This window comes from Oncorhynchus kisutch, linkage group LG3, assembly GCF_002021735.2.
Source record: "Oncorhynchus kisutch isolate 150728-3 linkage group LG3, Okis_V2, whole genome shotgun sequence".
Classification (NCBI taxonomy): Eukaryota; Metazoa; Chordata; class Actinopteri; order Salmoniformes; family Salmonidae; genus Oncorhynchus; species Oncorhynchus kisutch.
Genome location: NC_034176.2, coordinates 12,574,283 through 12,593,247, shown reverse-complemented (window position 1 = coordinate 12,593,247; position 18,965 = coordinate 12,574,283). Strand labels below are relative to the sequence as shown.

Below are 18,965 nucleotides of genomic sequence, written 5' to 3'. Positions count from 1 at the left end.
GGTATCTGACCAACTACTACAATCAGATCTCCTTGACATAATATATTGTGTGATTTATGTCAATAGAGTTTCATGATTTGGATGGTAGTGTATCCATCTTATCTACACAGTAGTAACAGTGTCTTGTTTCCCCATAAGATCCCAGAGGCAATGGAGAATTTCACCATCACTCTCCTCAATGCGACAGGGGGAGCAAGACTTGGGAACATACTCGACGCCAGCTTGCACATAAACAAAAACGATAACCCGATTTACTTTGCAGGTGAGGATCAAGTTCAGCTGTGTATCGCCAGACATAAAGTGGATATGTCAAGTGACATATTTTTATTCCAAGTGACATTGTTTTTATGTCAAGTGACATAGTTTGTCAGTTGACATAAGGTGACATAAGACTCTGTCTCTCTGTCCTCCAGAGCCTGTGGTTGTCAGGCTTCAGGAGGGGGGCGTGGCTAACTTGACCGTTTTGAGGGCTGGTCCGGCTGACTTTGTTGCCACGGTGATGTATCGCGTGGACTATGGCGAGACGTCACCTCGTGACTTGGCCCCGCTGAGTAACAACACTGTGCTGGTGTTTGGCGTGGGACAATGGATGAAGAACATCTATGTAGTCGTGGAGGAGGACGACATACCTGAGACCGAAGAACCATTCTATATTATTCTCTACAACACTACAGGTGTGGAAGGCTGACACGCTTTCTTTGCACTGAAACAGATAAGATATTTCTCCTGACCTCGTGATCTGAACAGGAAAAACTCTGAGCCCTAGTTTTAGCCAATAGCTAAAATCTAGAATGTTGCCTGGTCTGGTCAGGTCACGTGACCAAGAAACCCCCCCTGGCCATTCTTATGTTTGATTACATTCTATTCAATTACATTCTATACAATTACTCAATCTAATTTATACTCTCAATACAATAGCACAAAGTTACATGGGTCAAGTCATTTTGGAGGCAGCTGTAGTACGAATCAACCAGCCTCATTGCGTTGACTGTATTTCCATGTTTAGTAGCCAGTCTCTTTGACAGTTCTTTCACTACATTTGTGAGTAACTGGGTTGATTAGCATTGACTCTGGTGACTCTGAAATGCCCTCCTAATCCCAGGTTTTTGGGAAACAGACAGGGATGAAAGGCTGTGGGGGAACTTAATTACTGAACTCAGACTCACTCTGCAAGCTGCAGCACACAGCCAGCCCACTACTCGACCTGCCTGGATGGATGCCTGTATACGCATGGACCACTTTGATAGAGAATATGTGTTGACTCACTCTGCTCCACTCCAAGCCTTAGTTTATAAGAGGGCTCTTATGTTTTTGTTGTTGTGGCGGACATCTGCACGCAGAACCCTGACCCTCTCTGCTGGGTTGCGGTGGTTACCGTGTGCGTTACCGTGTGCTATGTTAATGAGAGCACTCTTTCCTTTATGTTATGATATTCAGCATGACAATTACAATGTGCGTATTTCAAAGCAACCCGGTCTCTGTCTCTCTCTGTATTCCTTATAAAAAGCGGAACCACATGCTGAGGACAGACTTTAAAGAGGTTATTTAAAAGAAGACATTTTCGCGTTGTTTTCTTTTACCAACGTGTTATAAAAATAAATAAATGAAGATGTTAAGTTCAAACAAGAACATCATATTATTTTGACTGACTTGAAGGACATTAAATGCTTCTCTCTTGTTCAGTCATTTGTTATTTAATAAAAACTGAGGGACATATTTTTAACAGGCATTGTAGATGTATTCAGTGACTGCGTGCTTTGAAAGCAGTTGAGTGAAAATATCTGACCTTGACACCCAGCAACTAACTGTGTAATTTCACATTGTGACCTGACCTGTGTGTGTGTGTGTGTGTGTGTGGGTACAGGTGATGCTGTTGTGTATGGGGGTGACACAGCAACAGTGGTGATTGAGGCCAATGATGAGGCCAACGGAATATTCTCCCTGGAATCGACAGAGAGGCCTGTGAAAGAGGGCAAGACCAACAACTTCTAGTAAGGAAGCCCAGCCTTAATACATCCTACATGATGTAAGCATCCGTGATGCTTACCCAGCCTCTGGAATCATTTAGCAGCTCTAACTAGAGCTGAGCAATTTGTGTTTTTTGAGGTCAGTTTGGTTTCTGTTAAAATCACAGTTTTCAATTTCGGGTTTCAAAAATTGTTTAGAACATTAAATGCAAATGCATTATGTGGGTTGAATGCTGTAACAACACAGAATTAAACTATTAATACAAGTCCCATGATGGTAGTGATGCCCATTACTGCTTATTAACCATCATTTATTCACATTACTTTAATTGAATAAAATAGTTAAGTTATTGTGTATATTACATTTATTTTATTTGATGACTTTATTATTTCATTCCAAGTCATCATCTCATCACTATAGAGCTGCTGCCTATGCTGTCTGACAAAATCACTATTTTAGTAGTTCTTCAAAGTAAATAAGGCATACTTTTATGACTGCTGAATACCAACTGTCAATTACTTAGATCATGTATTTTCAGATAGAGATACCTCACGAAGCAACTGCTCTCTATCCCTCTCAATCGCACATTCTGCTGTCTCTTCCTCTCCCTATCTCCGCGCCCCACACAGACCGGACAGTAGGCACGCAGTGGATTATGGTTATTGTAGTTAATACCGCATTTTCTGTGCTAAACTATGTCTAATATTTTAGCCTGTTGGAAACTACAACTCCCCACTAGATCGCACAGTTTGGGCTTGATCTGATTTGTCTCTAGAGAAACCAAACTAAATGGAATTCAAATAATTGAACCGATGTCAGTCAATTAGTTGTTTGAAAAACTAAACATTTGACATTTCTGTTCATCTCTCAGAACTAGATCTAACCAAACTTCTTGAGTTGATGATCATAGCAACTGCTGTAATAATTGAATCCGGGACTGTGTCAGTTTGGGTCCTTGGGGGCCGTAGTGTCTGTGGCACTCTTCTCTCTCAGTCCCTCATGCAGTCCTGTCATCTCCTAGTGTTATCAGGGCCAGGGGACACTTTGGCAACGTGACAGTGTTCTGGCGCCTTTATGCAAATGACACAGCCCTGGAGCCTGGTCATGAGTTCATCAACACCTCTGGCTCCATCACCTTCACCACGGGAGAGGAGACCAAGCCCATTGTCCTGCAGGCCATCTCAGACCAGCTCCCGGAGTTCAACGAGTTCTACGTCCTCAGACTCATCAACATCTCAGGTAGGGGAGGTGAGGGATGAGGCAGGTATGCTCCAGGTGAGGTATGTGGAAACAAAGCTGAAGTATCTTCTTGACTGGAACATCAATATCTGAGATTGCTACCCATGTTCTCTCAGTTGAAATGGGATAGTATGGGTTAGTTCTGAATTACTCTGTGTCACATTACACATATTGTTGACATTAAAGCATTAACCATTTCCTTTCCGGTGATATTTCATAGGTGGTTACCCTGGCGAGGGCGGCCGATTGGCTACTACATCCCTCAACGCATCCGTCCTGATACCCTTCAACGATGACCCCTTTGGAGTGTTCGCCATAGCTGATGACAACCTGGACCAGGAAGTGGCTGAGGATGTCCTGTCAGAACTGGACATGTCTGATGTCACTTCCTTCAACATACTGCGGCAGCAGGGCACCTTCGGGGATGTGCGGGTTGCCTGGGAGATCGTATCCGACCGTTTCCCTCTCGGCCTCCCTCCTATGCAGGACCTCCTTCTCAGCGCCTTCTTCCCCAAGGAGGTGGAGCTCAGGCCCCACTCCAGGAGGCATCACTCAGGCACCGACGCCTGGCTCTTCTCGGGCCGCCAGGGGGCCTACGGCACCATCAGCCCAGAGGACGGGCCTGGCAACCTGGCTAACTTCACCTTCTCGGCCTGGCTGATTCCCAGGCTGGACACCAACGGCTTCATCGTGTCTAAGGGTAACGGTAACAGGACTTTGTACTATGGGGTGAAGGTCCAGACTAATGAGTCTCATGTGAGCGTGATGCTGTATTACACAGCCCTGGGGGCCAACTACACCCAGGTGACCCGGACCACGGCAGAGAGGTTTGTGGAGGACAACGTGTGGCTCCATGTGGTGATCACGGCGGGTGATGGGATGATTGAGTTCTTCCTGGATGGGAACCTCATGCCCGGAGGGGTCAAGAGTCTAAAAGGAGAGGCCATCACTGACGGTGAGTCCCAAGAATGTAATTATCTCTTGAAGACAGGAGTCCTAATACTTATTAAGACAGGATCTTATGGGAGTGTCTTGTTTACTGTAGGAGTTACAAACTGAACAGGGCTTCTACTCCACTAGCTAGAGTTCAATCCTCTTCCTGTAGCTATGACAACCACCTCAGTCCTGTAAAGGGCATATTATGTATCTGATTCTGCATAGTTCAATTATTTGAGTTAACGATAATAAAGGTATAGCTGGTAATGAAATGAAAAGTTTGAAATGATGATTGTTATAGTTGTGTTATTGTATAGGCCTAACCTAGACCCCTGACAACAGTAACCTTCATGAAGCCTCTCCACTGAGCCTCTTCACTCTCAGCAGACAGAGACCTCACCATACTGTACAAATGTCTCCTTTGATGTCAATGTCTTCATCAATCTGACGTCACTGGTGGTCTGTGAGTGAGCGCTGTGGGACCCTGCTCGTCTCCTCACTCTCTTGGCCCACATCTGGTCAGGGAAGCTCTAGTTAAAACCCCACTATGCATTCCTCCTCTCCCATTCCTCCTCTCTCCTTCCTCCTCTCCCATTCCTCCGCTCCCATTCCTCCTCTCCCATTCCTCAGCTCCCATTCCTCAGCTCCCATTCCTCAGCTCCCATTCCTCAGCTCCCATTCCTCAGCTCCCATTACTCAGCTCCCATTCCTCAGCTCCCATTCCTCCTCTCCCATTCCTCCTCTCCCATTCCTCCGCTCCCATTACTCCTCTCCCATTCCTCCTCTCCCATTACTCCTCTCTCCTTCCTCCTCTCCCATTCCTCCTTTCCCATTCCTCCTCTCCTATCGTTTGGACTTACAGAGACTCAGCAATGCTTGAGCGAGCGCTTATCCACGATTGTTACATTGGACATTGTTACAGGCAGATGAAAGCAGGCTGCAGTTTTCGTTTTCGCTGCTTTCTGTAGCCCCCCCCCCCAACCCCACGATGGGACTGTCTGTTTCAATGGCTCTTCTTGGGTTAACTTCAATCAAATGGATATACATGTAAACAACAGACACATCCCATACTGTCAATCCAAACAGTGTTCTACTGCTTTTTCTGAGGGCTTTGTCTGAGGGCTTTGTCTGAGGGCTTTGTCTGAGGGCTTTGTCTGAGGGCTTTGTCTGAGGGCTTTGTCTGAGGGCTTTGTCTGAGGGCTTTGTCTGAGGGCTTTGTCCGTGGGCTTTGTCTGAGGGCTTTGTCTGAGGGCTTTGTCTGAGGGCTTTGTCCGTGGGCTTTGTCTGAGGGCTTTGTCTGAGGGCTTTGTCTGAGGGCTTTGTCCGTGGGCTTTGTCTGAGGGCTTTGTCCGAGGGCTTTGTCCGAGGGCTTTGTCTGAGGGCTTTGTCTGAGGGCTTTGTCTGAGGGCTTTGTCTGAGGGCTTTGTCCGTGGGCTTTGTCTGAGGGCTTTGTCCGAGGGCTTTGTCCGAGGGCTTTGTCCGAGGGCTTTGTCTGAGAGCTTTGTCCGAGGGCTTTGTCCGAGGGCTTTGTCCGAGGGCTTTGTCCGAGGGCTTTGTCTGAGAGCTTTGTCCGAGGGCTTTGTCCGAGGGCTTTGTCCGAGGGCTTTGTCCGAGGGCTTTGTCCGTGGTCACCGTGGAGAGCTTCCTCTATTTGTAATTGTTTTGCTGTTGCAATGCTCGCTGGTGGTCTGTGTGTGTGTGTGTGTGTGTGTGTGTGTGTGTGTGTGTGTGTGTGTGTGTGTGTGTGTGTGTGTGTGTGTGTGTGTGTGTGTGTGTGTGTGTGGTGAGGGTGGGGGGCACTGTAGCATTAATGAATCATTCTGGAATGGATACACTGTACAATACATGCTTGTCAGCTTCTCTGTATACAAAAAGCATTTTTTTGACAGCAGCATGATCACCTACTGCTTGATGTTTTTCTGAGTGTATTCTTCTACCTCCTGTGTGTGTTACAGGTTCAGCTCCTGTGCGGATCGGCTCGGACCCCTACGGAGAGGAGCGTTACACGGGCCTCCTGCAGGATCTGCGTCTCTACCACAGCAGACTGAACCGCTCAGAGATCCACGAGCTCCACGCGCAGCCCGCCAAGACGGACCTGAGGAACATCTCTGGCTACCTGCAGTACAGGCAGGACGAGAGGCAGAAGGCCTTTGTGGTGACGGTGCAGGACGACAAGGAGGAGGAGGGGGAGGAGGTGTTCTACTTGCAGCTGGTGGCGGCCCACGGGGGGGCGCGCCTCCCCCTCCCCCGCCCCACCGCCACCCTACGGGTGATGAAGAGTGACAACGCCAATGGCTTCTTTGGCTTCACCGGCACCTGCATACCAGACGTAAGACACACACACACAAACACACACAAACACACACACACGGGTCGCATTAGCTTTCAGAAATCTGCATTTTCAAAACGCAGAACATTAAAAAAAATGTTTTTGAACCATTTCACCTGGGTCTTATACTGAAAGTCAACAGTGTTTTTTTCTTCAATAGAGTGATCAGGGACGAGCAACTAGTTCTTCTTCACACAAAATACATTAGTGCAACACATTCGGCAGAAAGTACAATGCTATTTGGCTGGCAGCCACCCATGCATTAACTTACAAGTATATTAACTTACATTAGCTCACAAGTATATTAACTTACAATGAAAAATTAAGGTATTTTTTCGTAAAAACTATGCTTGGCCATCACATTTCTAATATTTATCATAGAAAGAATGTAGCCAGCTACATTTCCTGATGTTTTGCTTGGAGTTAATCTTGCATTTTAACCTGCTACCAGAGGAAAAACTACACCTGATGAAAGTACCAGAGAAAAGTAGCCTACACATCAGTCAGACCGCTGTGTGGTGATCCAATGAGGAGAGCAAAGATATTTCATCCTGATGGAGAAGTACAACTGAAGCACAAAATTAGTCCTTTTACAGTCATGATTTCGTTTGAACCCTGATTGAAGCCGAATTTACAATCATTTTTCTTTTTAGATCTGCTTTTTTGATTTTTTTAACGCAGCAATATATTTCTTTTGCGTTTTATCTTTCCTTTTCTGCATGAAAAGCGCAGAATCCTGCGTTAACACGACCCCTGATACATACACACACGCACACATACAGTATCTTACCTGCTTTACAGTATAAATGAGACACTATTGACACTATCGAGATGAAATGTAGACCCCACTTGCCAACTAAGGCAGTCATTCGTACAGCTCTGACACATCAGCAAAATGATGTAAGAAAAACAGCACACTGGAGAACAGCACATTATTGTCACATTCTCTGACTAGCTTTGAGCCATGTACCCTGAGAATATGGATATTTGGTTACCTAGAAAGACATGTAATTGAAGCCAGTGGTTTGTGTGTCCTCGTGCATATTTAACCAATGTTCACGCCTGGGTGGAGGAAGTGTGCGCTCAGCCCTTTAGAGAGACGGGACACATGGCATCTCTGATGGCTCCTCTCAGGTAGAGCAAAAGGTGATAGACCAGGCATTCCCATGGAAGTAGAGTCCCAGTAGCAGAACAGGTGGTAGACCAGGGGATGGCATTCCATCAGAACAAGGGTCCCTCTAATTCTGCATGGGGACAAAGGGACTCAGAGGCATGTGTGGCTATCGGGTGTCTCTTTGCAAATCACATCATGACTCTGCAGGAATTAGAAGAGGGCTGTCCATGAAAGAGCAAAGGTACATTTTTGGAATGAGTCGTGTCAGTCTTGAATTGATAACAAGTTTGTGGTATCTTGTCAGAGTTTGTCATCAAATGAAAGTTTGTTTACAATTTTGATGTGTGATGTGACAATATGTTTTAAAATGTCACAATGTCGGGTTGGTTTAGGGAGCATCATTAACAACCAGGCTCTGTGCCTGTCCTCTCTGTCCTTCCTCTATGGCCAGACGACAGAGGAAGGCTCCACCATCTCCTGTGTTATTGAGCGGACGCGGGGGGTTCTGGACCACGTCTATGTGAACTACACGGTCACTCAGCTTCACTCAGACAGCCAGGCTCCGGCCCACCAGGACTTTACCAAGGCCAGCGGCTCGGTGCTCTTCCTTCCCGGTCAGCGCTCTGAGGTGTGGAGGAACAACCAGAGTCACACACACACACACACACACACACACACACACACACACACACACACACACACACACACACACACACACACACACACACACACACACACACACACACGCACTGCAAATACACTCACACACATGCATACACACACTCACACATGCACACAAACACACTGAAAGGTCAGACGAACAAGTCAGGAGAAATGTTTTACCATTCATCTACATTTCTGACCATATTTCATCCCAGAAAACTATTTTCATCCACTCAGTAGTGTTGGTAACTTCTAGCCCCACCTAGTGGCTGAGAGGAATATGTTGTTCTGGTCAATGGTGCTTGCTAATGATTAGGCTTAGCTACAAATCCACTACAGACACTAAAGCCTGCAAACAAATACATTATGAATATCTACACATATCTACGCAGTTAATTTTAGATTTAAATCTTGACTATCTCTCATGTGTTATGACATCATCTCCCTGCGACTCCCAGGTCCTGAACCTGCTGGTGTTGAATGATGACACCCCTGAGTTCGCAGAGTCCTTCCAGGTCACTCTGGTGTCAACAGAGTCAGGCGATGGGAAGCCAGGCTCCACCCCCACCAGTGGATCCAGCATCAACCCTGACAACTCAACTACCAGGGTCACCGTCATGGCCAGCGACCATCCCTATGGTGCAGGGAGAGACCCACAAACACACACACCCCTGTGCCACCCCAGTAGAACCTCAAACGGATTTTCACATCAAACTGCCTAATGCCAATTCTCATCCAGAGTACCTGAATCAAGAACTGCAGATATCTGTAAAAACACATAGTTGACAAACACAAGACGTTTTGCTTATAATCTGTTGGAAATAGGTTCAGTTTGTGGCATAATGTAAAAACACTGTATCAAACTGCTGTTGGTGCGAGTCAATCATCAACTGTTGATATACATTTGTCACAGACACAGTTAGATCACTCATAGTTATGGATGTTCCCACGTTATGAATGTATCAGTAATATGTCATGTATTGATCCCCTCGCTGATCATCTCTGACCAGGCTTATTGTTCTATGAAGCTAGATGAGCAGCTGTTGTGAGTACTGGTTCCCTCTCTCCCAGGTCTGCTCCAGTTCCAGCCGAGCCTGCCGGCTGAGGGCATTATCCCCCCGGCAACAGAGCCTGCCCACGTCACGGTCAACGAGGACGATGGCGAGGTTCGCCTGCTGGTGGCCAGGGCCCAAGGTCTCCTGGGAAGAGTCATGGTCGGCTACAGGACCTCACCGTTTACCGCCGCCAGCCCCGAGGACTATGAGGTCATTTCCTGCCATCCTTGTACTGTAGATCAGCATCTCAGACAGACACAGGGATGGATGGTCACTTGACCATTTAACAAAAAAAAATCTCCTAATAAAAGAATGATGCAAGATTTATGATTTAGGAATGTGTGTTTAGATATGATTTTACCCGTAAGAACGTCCTATTCGATCCTTATACTTGGCTATCTGCTGCGCTTTTATTTTGAAAAGATTAAGAGAATAATAAGGCATACCCTACATAATGTTTGAGTCACTAGACTAACTCCTTTGATGGCTGTTTGATTGGTTGTCACTAGACTAACTCCTTTGATGGCTGTTTGATTGGTTGTCACTAGACTAACTCCTTTGATGGCTGTTTGATAGTGAGCTTGTGCTAACTCCCCAAGCTAACACCTGGTTCCCTACCTACACTGCCTGCACTTGTTCCATGGCCCATACAGGACTCAGACGGCATGCTAGACTTCTTGCCAGGAGAACGCTTCAAGTACATCAGTGTGGTCGTCATTGACAACCCCGTCCCTGAGTTGGACAAGGTGTTCAGAGTGGAGCTCTACAACCCTGACGGAGGAGGTAAAACAGATACCATTGATTGATTGATTGATTGTCCAATTGGTGATGATCTTCTTACCACCTCTTCTCTTGTTTCTGATCATTGTAAATAGTCCACCTTCCTATCCTGTAATCATATCTGTCAGCGTTTCCCACCCCTGAAATCCTGCTCTAACTGATCCTTTGCCTGTGTTCTGCAACTTTGTGTGCTCCCGTGTGTTTCCGTGTGCTCCTGTGTGCTGTACTCCCCAATGATCCCCACTACTCTGGTGTGCTCCTGTGTGCTGTACTCCCCAATGATCCCCACTACTCTGGTGTGCTCCTGTGTGCTGTACTCCCCAATGATCCCCACTACTCTGGTGTGCTCCTGTGTGCTGTACTCCCCAATGATCCCCACTACTCTGGTGTGCTCCTGTGTGCTGTACTCCCCGATGATCCCCACTACTCTGGTGTGCTCCTAAAGTGGGTCAGTTCCTTGGCAGTGGCAGTGGAGAAAGTGACACTGACTTCTTCCTCTTGTCCTCTCACCACCGTGGTAAGACCACCTCCCCTACACCTCCCCCCAAATACCTCCCATCCTTTTAGACTGTCCCTCTCCTCCTAAGCATATGTATATATTGTTGGGAGAGGTGTTATGTCCTCTGTAGTTCTTACCCTACTCTGATAAGGCCAGGCTCTGTGTGTGTGTGTTTGCATGCATGCGCTTGTCTTTGCGTGCTCACGCCTCAGTGTGTGCCTTTGTGTGCGTGTGTGTGTGTGCTTGCGTGTCTTCGTGTGTGTGTGCATGTGTGCTTGCGTGCCTTCGTGTGTGTGTGGGGGATTAAAATGTCAATGGTTCCAGTGATCTGTGACTGGGGAGAGGGATGTGGGAAAAGCAAATAGGCATTGAGATGAGGGCAGCAGTGGTAAGTGGTGAACAGAAAATGTCCCAGATCCCAGGGATCATTGTTTCTCTGTAGGGCTTCACCCTCTCCCTTATTAAAAACCGACAATGCACTGCAGTGTTCAGGTCTAGCATTTCAAGAGGATCAATAGGATTCGATTGGAATTCAGTTCTACACAATGTGGCACAATAGGAAGCAGTCATTGATTTTTTTGGTTATGAAAATAATGACAGTGTTTACAGTGTGTGCTACTCCCCTGGCTGTCACACGTTGTGATGTCCCGATAGTTAAACACCTGTATGTCTTTCTAGCCAGCTTGGGAGTCGCCTCCCATATCACTGTGACCATCGCTGCCTCTGATGACGCACACGGAGTGTTTCAGTTCAGCCTGGACTCTCTGTCTGTCAATGGCACCGAGCCTGAGGAGGGACGCAGCACTGTGCTGCTGCAGGTCAGTGTGTGTTTGTGTGTATCTCTGTGTGTATCTCTGTGTTTCAGTGTGTGTATCTCTGTGTGTATATCTGTGTTTCAGTGTGTGTGTGTCTCTGTGTGTATCTCTGTGTGTGTCTCTGTGTTTCAGTGTGTGTGTGTGTCTGTGTGTATCTCTGTGTGTGTCTCTGTGTTTCAGTGTGTGTGTGTGTCTGTGTGTATCTCTGTGTTTCAGTGTGTGTGTGTGTGTGTGTGTGTGTGTGTGTATCTCTGTGTTTCTGTGTGTGTGTCTCTGTGTGTATCTCTGTGTTTCAGTGTGTGTGTGTGTATCTCTGTGTTTCTGTGTGTGTGTGTGTGTGTGTGTGTGTGTATATCTGTGTTTCAATGTGTGTCTCTGAGTGTATCTCTGTGTTTCAGTGTGTGTGTGTGTGTGTCTCTGTGTGTGTCTCTGTGTGTGTCTCTGTGTGTGTCTCTGTGTGTGTCTCTGTGTTTCAGTGTGTTTGTGTTTACTCTACTCTCCCTCTCTGGGCCCCCTCTCTAACCATCTCAGGTGATTCGGTTGTTCGGTGCCTTGTCCAAAGTAACTGTATTCTGGGAGGCTGATGTCAGCTCTGAGGAAGACCTCATCAGCAGGGTCGGGAACATCACCTTCCACGTGGGCCAGACCAGGGGGGAGATTGAGCTCCAGGTGGCCCAGGATGAGGTGCCGGAGCTGGACAAGAGATTCGGTGTGTCCCTAGTCAACGTCTCCCATGGGCGTCTGGGTTTGAGGACTGAGGCCACTGTGACCGTGCTGGCCAGTGACGACCCCTATGGAGTGTTTGTGTTCTCTGAGAGCAGCAGGCCGGTCCGCCTGCCTGAGGGCCACACCCTGGTCACCCTCACCATCTACAGGCAGAGGGGGCTGATGGGAAGGGTGCGCGTTACGTATGGGACCCTGAGTGAAGCTGACCCCGCCCCCTTCATGACCCCGGGGGTGGGCCGGGCCAACGAGGGGAAGGACTTTGTCCCCCTCCTGGAGTCGGTGGGGTTCGCAGCCAATCAGAGTGAGGCTAAAGTAACCCTTCGAGTGCTGGATGATGAAGAGCCTGAGAGGGATGAGTCTGTATTCATGGAGCTGATCAGTGTCAATCTCATAGGAGGAGGACAGCATGAGCGATTAAGTAAATCACTGCAACATGTTCACATCGCAACTATGAATATCCAGCCTTATACATGGTCAACATACAATATATATATATATATATATATATATATATACACTACATATACAAAAACTAATATATATACAGTGCCTTGCGAAAGTATTCAGCCCCCTTGAACTTTGTGACCTTTTGCCACATTTCAGGCTTCAAACATAAAGATATAAAACTGTATTTTTTTGTGAAGACTCAACAACAAGTGGGACACAATCATGAAGTGGAACGACATTTATTGGATATTTCAAACTTTTAACAAATCAAAAACTGAAAAATTGGGCGTGCAAAAGTATTCAGCCCCCTTAAGTTAATACTTTGTTGCGCCACCTTTTGCTGCGATTACAGCTGTAAGTCGCTTGGGGTATGTCTCTATCAGTTTTGCACATCGAGAAACTGACATTTTTTCCCATTCCTCCTTGCAAAACAGCTCGAGCTCAGTGAGGTTGGATGGAGAGCATTTGTGAACAGCAGTTTTCAGTTCTTTCCACAGATTCTCGATTGGATTCAGGTCTGGACTTTGACTTGGCCATTCTAACACCTGGATATGTTTATTTTTGAACCATTCCATTGTAGATTTTGCTTTATGTTTTGGATCATTGTCTTGTTGGAAGACAAATCTCCGTCCCAGTCTCAGGTCTTTTGCAGACTCCATCAGGTTTTCTTCCATAATGGTCCTGTATTTGGTTCCATCCATCTTCCCATCAATTTTAACCATCTTCCCTGTCCCTGCTGAAGAAAAGCAGGCCCAAACCATGATGCTGCCACCACCATGTTTGACAGTGGGGATGGTGTGTTCAGGGTGATGAGCTGTGTTGCTTTTACGTCAAACATAACGTTTTGCATTGTTGCCAAAAAGTTCAATTTTGGTTTAATCTGACCAGAGCACCTTCTTCCACATGTTTGGTGTGTCTCCCAGGTGGCTTGTGGCAAACTTTAAACAACACTTTTTATGGATATCTTTAAGAAATGGCTTTCTTCTTGCCACTCTTCCATAAAGGCCAGATTTGTGCAATATACGACTGATTGTTGTCCTATGGACAGAGTCTCCCACCTCAGCTGTAGATCTCTGCAGTTCATCCAGAGTGATCATGGGCCTCTTGGCTGCATCTCTGATTAGTCTTCTCCTTGTATGAGCTGAAAGTTTAGAGGGACGGCCAGGTCTTGGTAGATTTGCAGTGGTCTGATACTCCTTCCATTTCAATATTATCGCTTGCACAGTGCTCCTTGGGATGTTTAAAGCTTGGGAAATCTTTTTGTATCCAAATCCGGCTTTAAACTTCTTCACGACAGTTTCTCGGACCTGCCTGGTGTGTTCCTTGTTCTTCATGATGCTCTCTGCGCTTTTAACGGACCTCTGAGACTATCACAGTGCAGGTGCATTTATACGGAGACTTGATTACACACAGGTGGATTGTATTTATCATCATTAGTCATTTAGGTCAACATTGGATCATTCAGAGATCCTCACTGAACTTCTGGAGAGAGTTTGCTGCACTGAAAGTAAAGGGGCTGAATAATTTTGCACGCCCAATTCTTCAGTTTTTGATTTGTTAAAAAAGTTTGAAATATCCAATAAATGTCGTTCCACTTCATGATTGTGTCCCACTTGTTGTTGATTCTTCACAAAAAAAATTGTTTTATATCTTTATGTTTGAAGCCTGAAATGTGGCAAAAGGTCGCAAAGTTCAAGGGGGCCGAATACTTACGCAAGGCACTGTATATACATATACTATATAAACTATCGTTCAAAAGTTTGGGGTCACATAGAAATGTCCTTGTTTTTGAAAGAAAATAACATTTTTTGTCCATTAAAATAACATCAGATTTATCAGAAATACAGTGTAGACATTGTTAATGTTGAAATTGACTATTGTAGCTGGAAACGGCAGATTTTTTATGGAATATCCACATAGGCGTTCAGAGGTCCATTATCAGCAACCATCACTACTGTGTTCCAATGGCATGTTGTGTTAGCTAATCCAAGTTTATCATTTTAAACGGCTAATTGATCATTAGAAAAACCTTTTGCAATTATGTTAGCACAGCTGAAAACTTTTGTGCTGATTAAAGAAGCAATGAAACTGGCCTTCTTTAGACTAGTTGAGTGTCTGGAGTATCAGCATTTGTGGGTTCGATTACAGGCTCAAAATGGCCAGAAACAAAGACCTTTCTTCTGAAACTCGTCAGTCTATTCTTGTTCTGAGAAATGAAGGCTATTCCATGCGAGAAATTGCCAAGAAACTGAAGATCTCGTACTACTCCCTTCACAGAACAGCTTAAACTGGCCCTAACCAGAATAGAAAGTGGAGTGGGAGGCCCCGGTGCACAACTGAGCAAGAGGACAAGTACATTAGAGTGTCTAGTTTGAGAAACAGACGCCTCACAAGTCCTCAACTGGCAGATTCATTAAATAGTACCCGCAAAACACCAGTCTCAACGTCAACAGTGAAGAGGTGACTCCGAGATGCTAGCCTCTGTACACCTATGTAGATCTTCCCCCAAAAATCTGCAGTTTCCAGCTACAATGGTCATTTACTACATAAACAATGTCTACACTGTATTTCTGATCAATTTTATGTTATTTTTAATGGGCAAAATATTTGCTTTTCTTTCAAAAACGGGGACATTTCTAAGTGACGATTTTTGAACGATAGTGTACATAAACTATATACACAGACATCCACTATCTATATGTACTCTATTTATACATACACACATATATATATATATATATATATATATATATGTGTATATATATATGTACACACACAGTTGGGCAAAAAAGTATTTAGTCAGCCACCAATTGTGCAAGTTCTCCCTCTTAAAAAGATGTGAGAGGCCTGTAATTTTCATCATAGGTACACTTAAACTATGACAGACAAAATGAGGAAAAAACATCCAGAAAATCACATTGTAGGATTTTTAATGAATTTATTTGGAAATTATGGTGGAAAATAAGTATTGGTCACCTACAAACAAGCAAGATTTCTGGCTCTCACAGACCTGTAACTTCTTCTTTAAGAGGCTCTTCTGTCCTCCACTCGTTACCTGTATTAATGGCACCTGTTTGAACTTGTTATCAGTATAAAAGACACCTGTCCACAACCTCAAACAGTTACATTCCAAACTCCACTATGGCCAAGACCAAAGAGCTGTCAAAGGACACCAGAAACAAAATTGTAGACCTGCACCAGGCTGGGAAGACTGAATCTGCAATAGGTAAGCAGCTTGGTTTGAAAAATATCAACTGTGGGAGCAATTATTAGGTAATGGAAGACATACAAGACCACTGATAATCTCCCTCGATCTGGGGCTCCACGCAAGATCTCACCCCGTGGGGTCAAAATGATCACTAGAACGGTGAGCAAAAATCCCAGAACCACACGGGGGGACCTAGTGAATGACCTGCAGAGAGCTGGGACCAAAGTAACAAAGCCTACCATCAGTAACACACTACGCCGCCAGGGACTCAAATCCTGCAGTGCCAGACGTGTCCCCCTGCTTAAGCCAGTACATGTCCATGCCCGTCTGAAGTTTACCAGAGAGCATTTGGATGATCCAGAAGAAGATTGGGAGAATGTCATATGGTCAGATGAAACCAAAATAGAACTTTTTGGTAAAAACTCGACTCGTCGTGTTTGGAGGACAAAGAATGCTGAGTTGCATCCAAAGAACACCATACCTACTGTGAATCATGGGGGTGGAAACATCATGCTTTGGGGCTGTTTTTCTGCAAAGGGACCAGGACGACTGATCCGTGTAAAGGAAAGAATGAATGGGGCCATGTATCGTAAGATTTTGAGTGAAAACCTCCTTCCATCAGCAAGGGCATTGAAGATGAAACGTGGCTGGGTCTTTCAGCATGACAATGATCCCAAACACACCGCACGGGCAACGAAGGAGTGGCTTCTTCGTAAGAAGCATTTCAAGATCCTGGAGTGGCCTAGCAAGTCTCCAGATCTCAACCCCATAGAAAATCTTTGGAGGGAGTTGAAAGTCCGTGTTGCTCAGCAACAGCCCCAAAACATCACTGCTCTAGAGGAGATCTGCATGGAGGAATGGGCCAAAATACCAGCAACAGTGTGTGAAAACCTTGTGAAGACTTACAGAAAACGTTTGACCTCTGTCATTGCCAACAAAGGGTATATAACAAAGTATTGAGATATACTTTTGTTATTGACCAAATACTTACTTTCCACCATAATTTGCAAATCAATTCATTAAAAATCCTACAATGTGATTTTCTGGATTTTTCTTTCTCATTTTGATCGGTCATAGTTGAAGTGTACCTATGATGAAAATTACAGGCCTCTCTCATCTTTTTAAGTGGGAGAACTTGCACAATTGGTAGCTGACTAAATACTTTTTTGCCCCACTGTATGTATATATATTCACTATATTTAAACACTATATATACATACAGTTGAAGTCAGAACTGTACATACACTTAGGTTGGAGTCCTTAAAACTCGTTTTTCAACCACTCCACAAATTTCATGTTAACAAACTACAGTTTTGGCAAGTCGGTTAGGACATCTACTTTGTGCATGACACAAGTCATTTTTCCAACAATTGTTTACATACAGATTATCACAATTCCAGTGGGTCAGAAGTTTACATACACTAAGTTGACTGAGCCTTTAAACAGCTTGGAACAATCCAGAAAATGATGTCATGGCTTTAGAAGCTTCTGATAGGCTAATTAACATAATTTGAGTCAATTGGAGGTGTACCTGTGAATGAATTTCAAGGCCTACCTTCAAACGCAGTGCCTCTTTGCTTGACATTATGGAAAAATCTAAAGAAATCAGCCAAGACCTCAGAAAAAACATTGTAGATCTCCACAAGTCTGGTTCATCCTTGGGAGCAATTTCCAAATGCCTGACGGTACCCCTTAGCCGATATACCGCTTAGGAAGGAGATGCGTTCTGTGTCCTTGAGATGAACGTACTTTGGTGTGAAAAGTGCAAATCAATCCCAGAACAACAACAAAGGACCTTGTGAAGATGCTGGGGGAAAACGGTACAAAAGTATCTATATCCACAGTAAAACAAGTCCTATATCGAAATAACCTGAAAGGCTGCTCAGCCAGAAAAAATCCACTGCTCCAAAACCGCCATAAAAAAGCCAGACTATGGTTTGCAACTGCACATGGGGACAAAGATCATACTTTTTGGAGAAATGTCCTTGGGTTTGATGAAAAAAAAATATAACTGTTTGGCCATAATGAGCATTTTTATGTGTGGAGGAAAAAGGGGGAAGCTTGTAAGCCGAAGAACACCATCCTAACCGTGAAGCACGGGGGTGGCAGCATCATATTGTGGGGGTGCTTTGCTGCAGGAGGGACTGGTGCACTTCACAAAATAGATGGCATCATGAGGGAGGGAAATGATGTGGATATATTGAAACAACATCTCAAGACATCAGTCAGGAAGTTAAAGCATGGTCGCAAATTGGTCTTCCAAATGGACAGTGACCCCAAGCATACTTCCAAAGTTGTGGCAAAATGGCTTCAGGACAACAAAGTCAAGTTATTGGAGTGGCCATCACAAAGCCATGACCTCAATCCCATAGAAAATTTGTGGGCAGAACTGAAAAAGCGTGTGCGAGCAAGGAGGCCTACAAACCTACAAACCTGACATGAAAGAAATAAAACATGAAATAACTCACTCTACTATTATTCTTACATTTCACATTCTTAAAATAAAGTGGTGATCCTAACTGACCTAAGACAGGGACTTTTTACTCTGATTAAATGTCAGGAATTGTGAAAAACTGAGTTTAAATGTATTTGGCTAAGGTGTATGTAAACTTCCGACTTCAACTGTTCACTATATATTCTAAAGTATGTGGACACCCCTTCAAATGAGTGAATTTGGCTATTTCACCCACACCCATTGCTGACAGGTGTATAAAATCGAGCACACAGCCATGCAATCTCTATAGACATACATTGGCAGGAGAATGGCCTTACTGAAGAGCTTACTTTCAACGTGGCACGGTCATAGAATGCCACCTTTCCAACAAGTCAGTTCGTCAAATTTCTGTCCTGCTACAGCTGCCCCGGTCAACTGTAAGTGCTGATTTTGTGAAGTGGAAACGTCTAGGAACAACAACGGCTCAACCATAAAGTGGTAGACCACACAAGCTCACAGAACGGGACTGCCGACTGCTGAAGCATATAAAACTAATCTGTCCTCACTACCGAGTTCCAAACTGCCTCTGGAAGCAACGTCAGCACAATACCTGTTCATCGTGAGCTTCATGAAATTGGTTTCCGCAGCCGGGTTCTCCATACGCAATGCCAAGCATCGGCTGGAGTGTTCTAAAGCTCGCCGTCATTGTAAATACTAATGTTTTCTTAACTGATTTGCCTAGTTAAATAAAG

General features: G+C 45.0%; 1 protein-coding gene across 1 annotated transcript in view; it reads left to right on the top strand.

Moving 5' to 3' along the window:
* The window catches only part of LOC109872102 (adhesion G-protein coupled receptor V1), a 280,286-nt gene that overhangs the window by 45,900 nt on the left and 215,421 nt on the right, over positions 1–18,965 (top strand). The window contains exons 16-28 of the mRNA XM_031817533.1: positions 139–262; positions 414–674; positions 1,865–1,991; positions 2,990–3,207; positions 3,428–4,162; positions 6,099–6,472; positions 8,038–8,214; positions 8,708–8,888; positions 9,321–9,514; positions 9,958–10,087; positions 10,530–10,601; positions 11,262–11,401; positions 11,930–12,542. Coding sequence (XP_031673393.1) covers positions 139–262; positions 414–674; positions 1,865–1,991; positions 2,990–3,207; positions 3,428–4,162; positions 6,099–6,472; positions 8,038–8,214; positions 8,708–8,888; positions 9,321–9,514; positions 9,958–10,087; positions 10,530–10,601; positions 11,262–11,401; positions 11,930–12,542 — 3,346 coding nt within the window. The remainder of the gene's footprint in view (positions 1–138; positions 263–413; positions 675–1,864; positions 1,992–2,989; positions 3,208–3,427; positions 4,163–6,098; positions 6,473–8,037; positions 8,215–8,707; positions 8,889–9,320; positions 9,515–9,957; positions 10,088–10,529; positions 10,602–11,261; positions 11,402–11,929; positions 12,543–18,965) is intronic.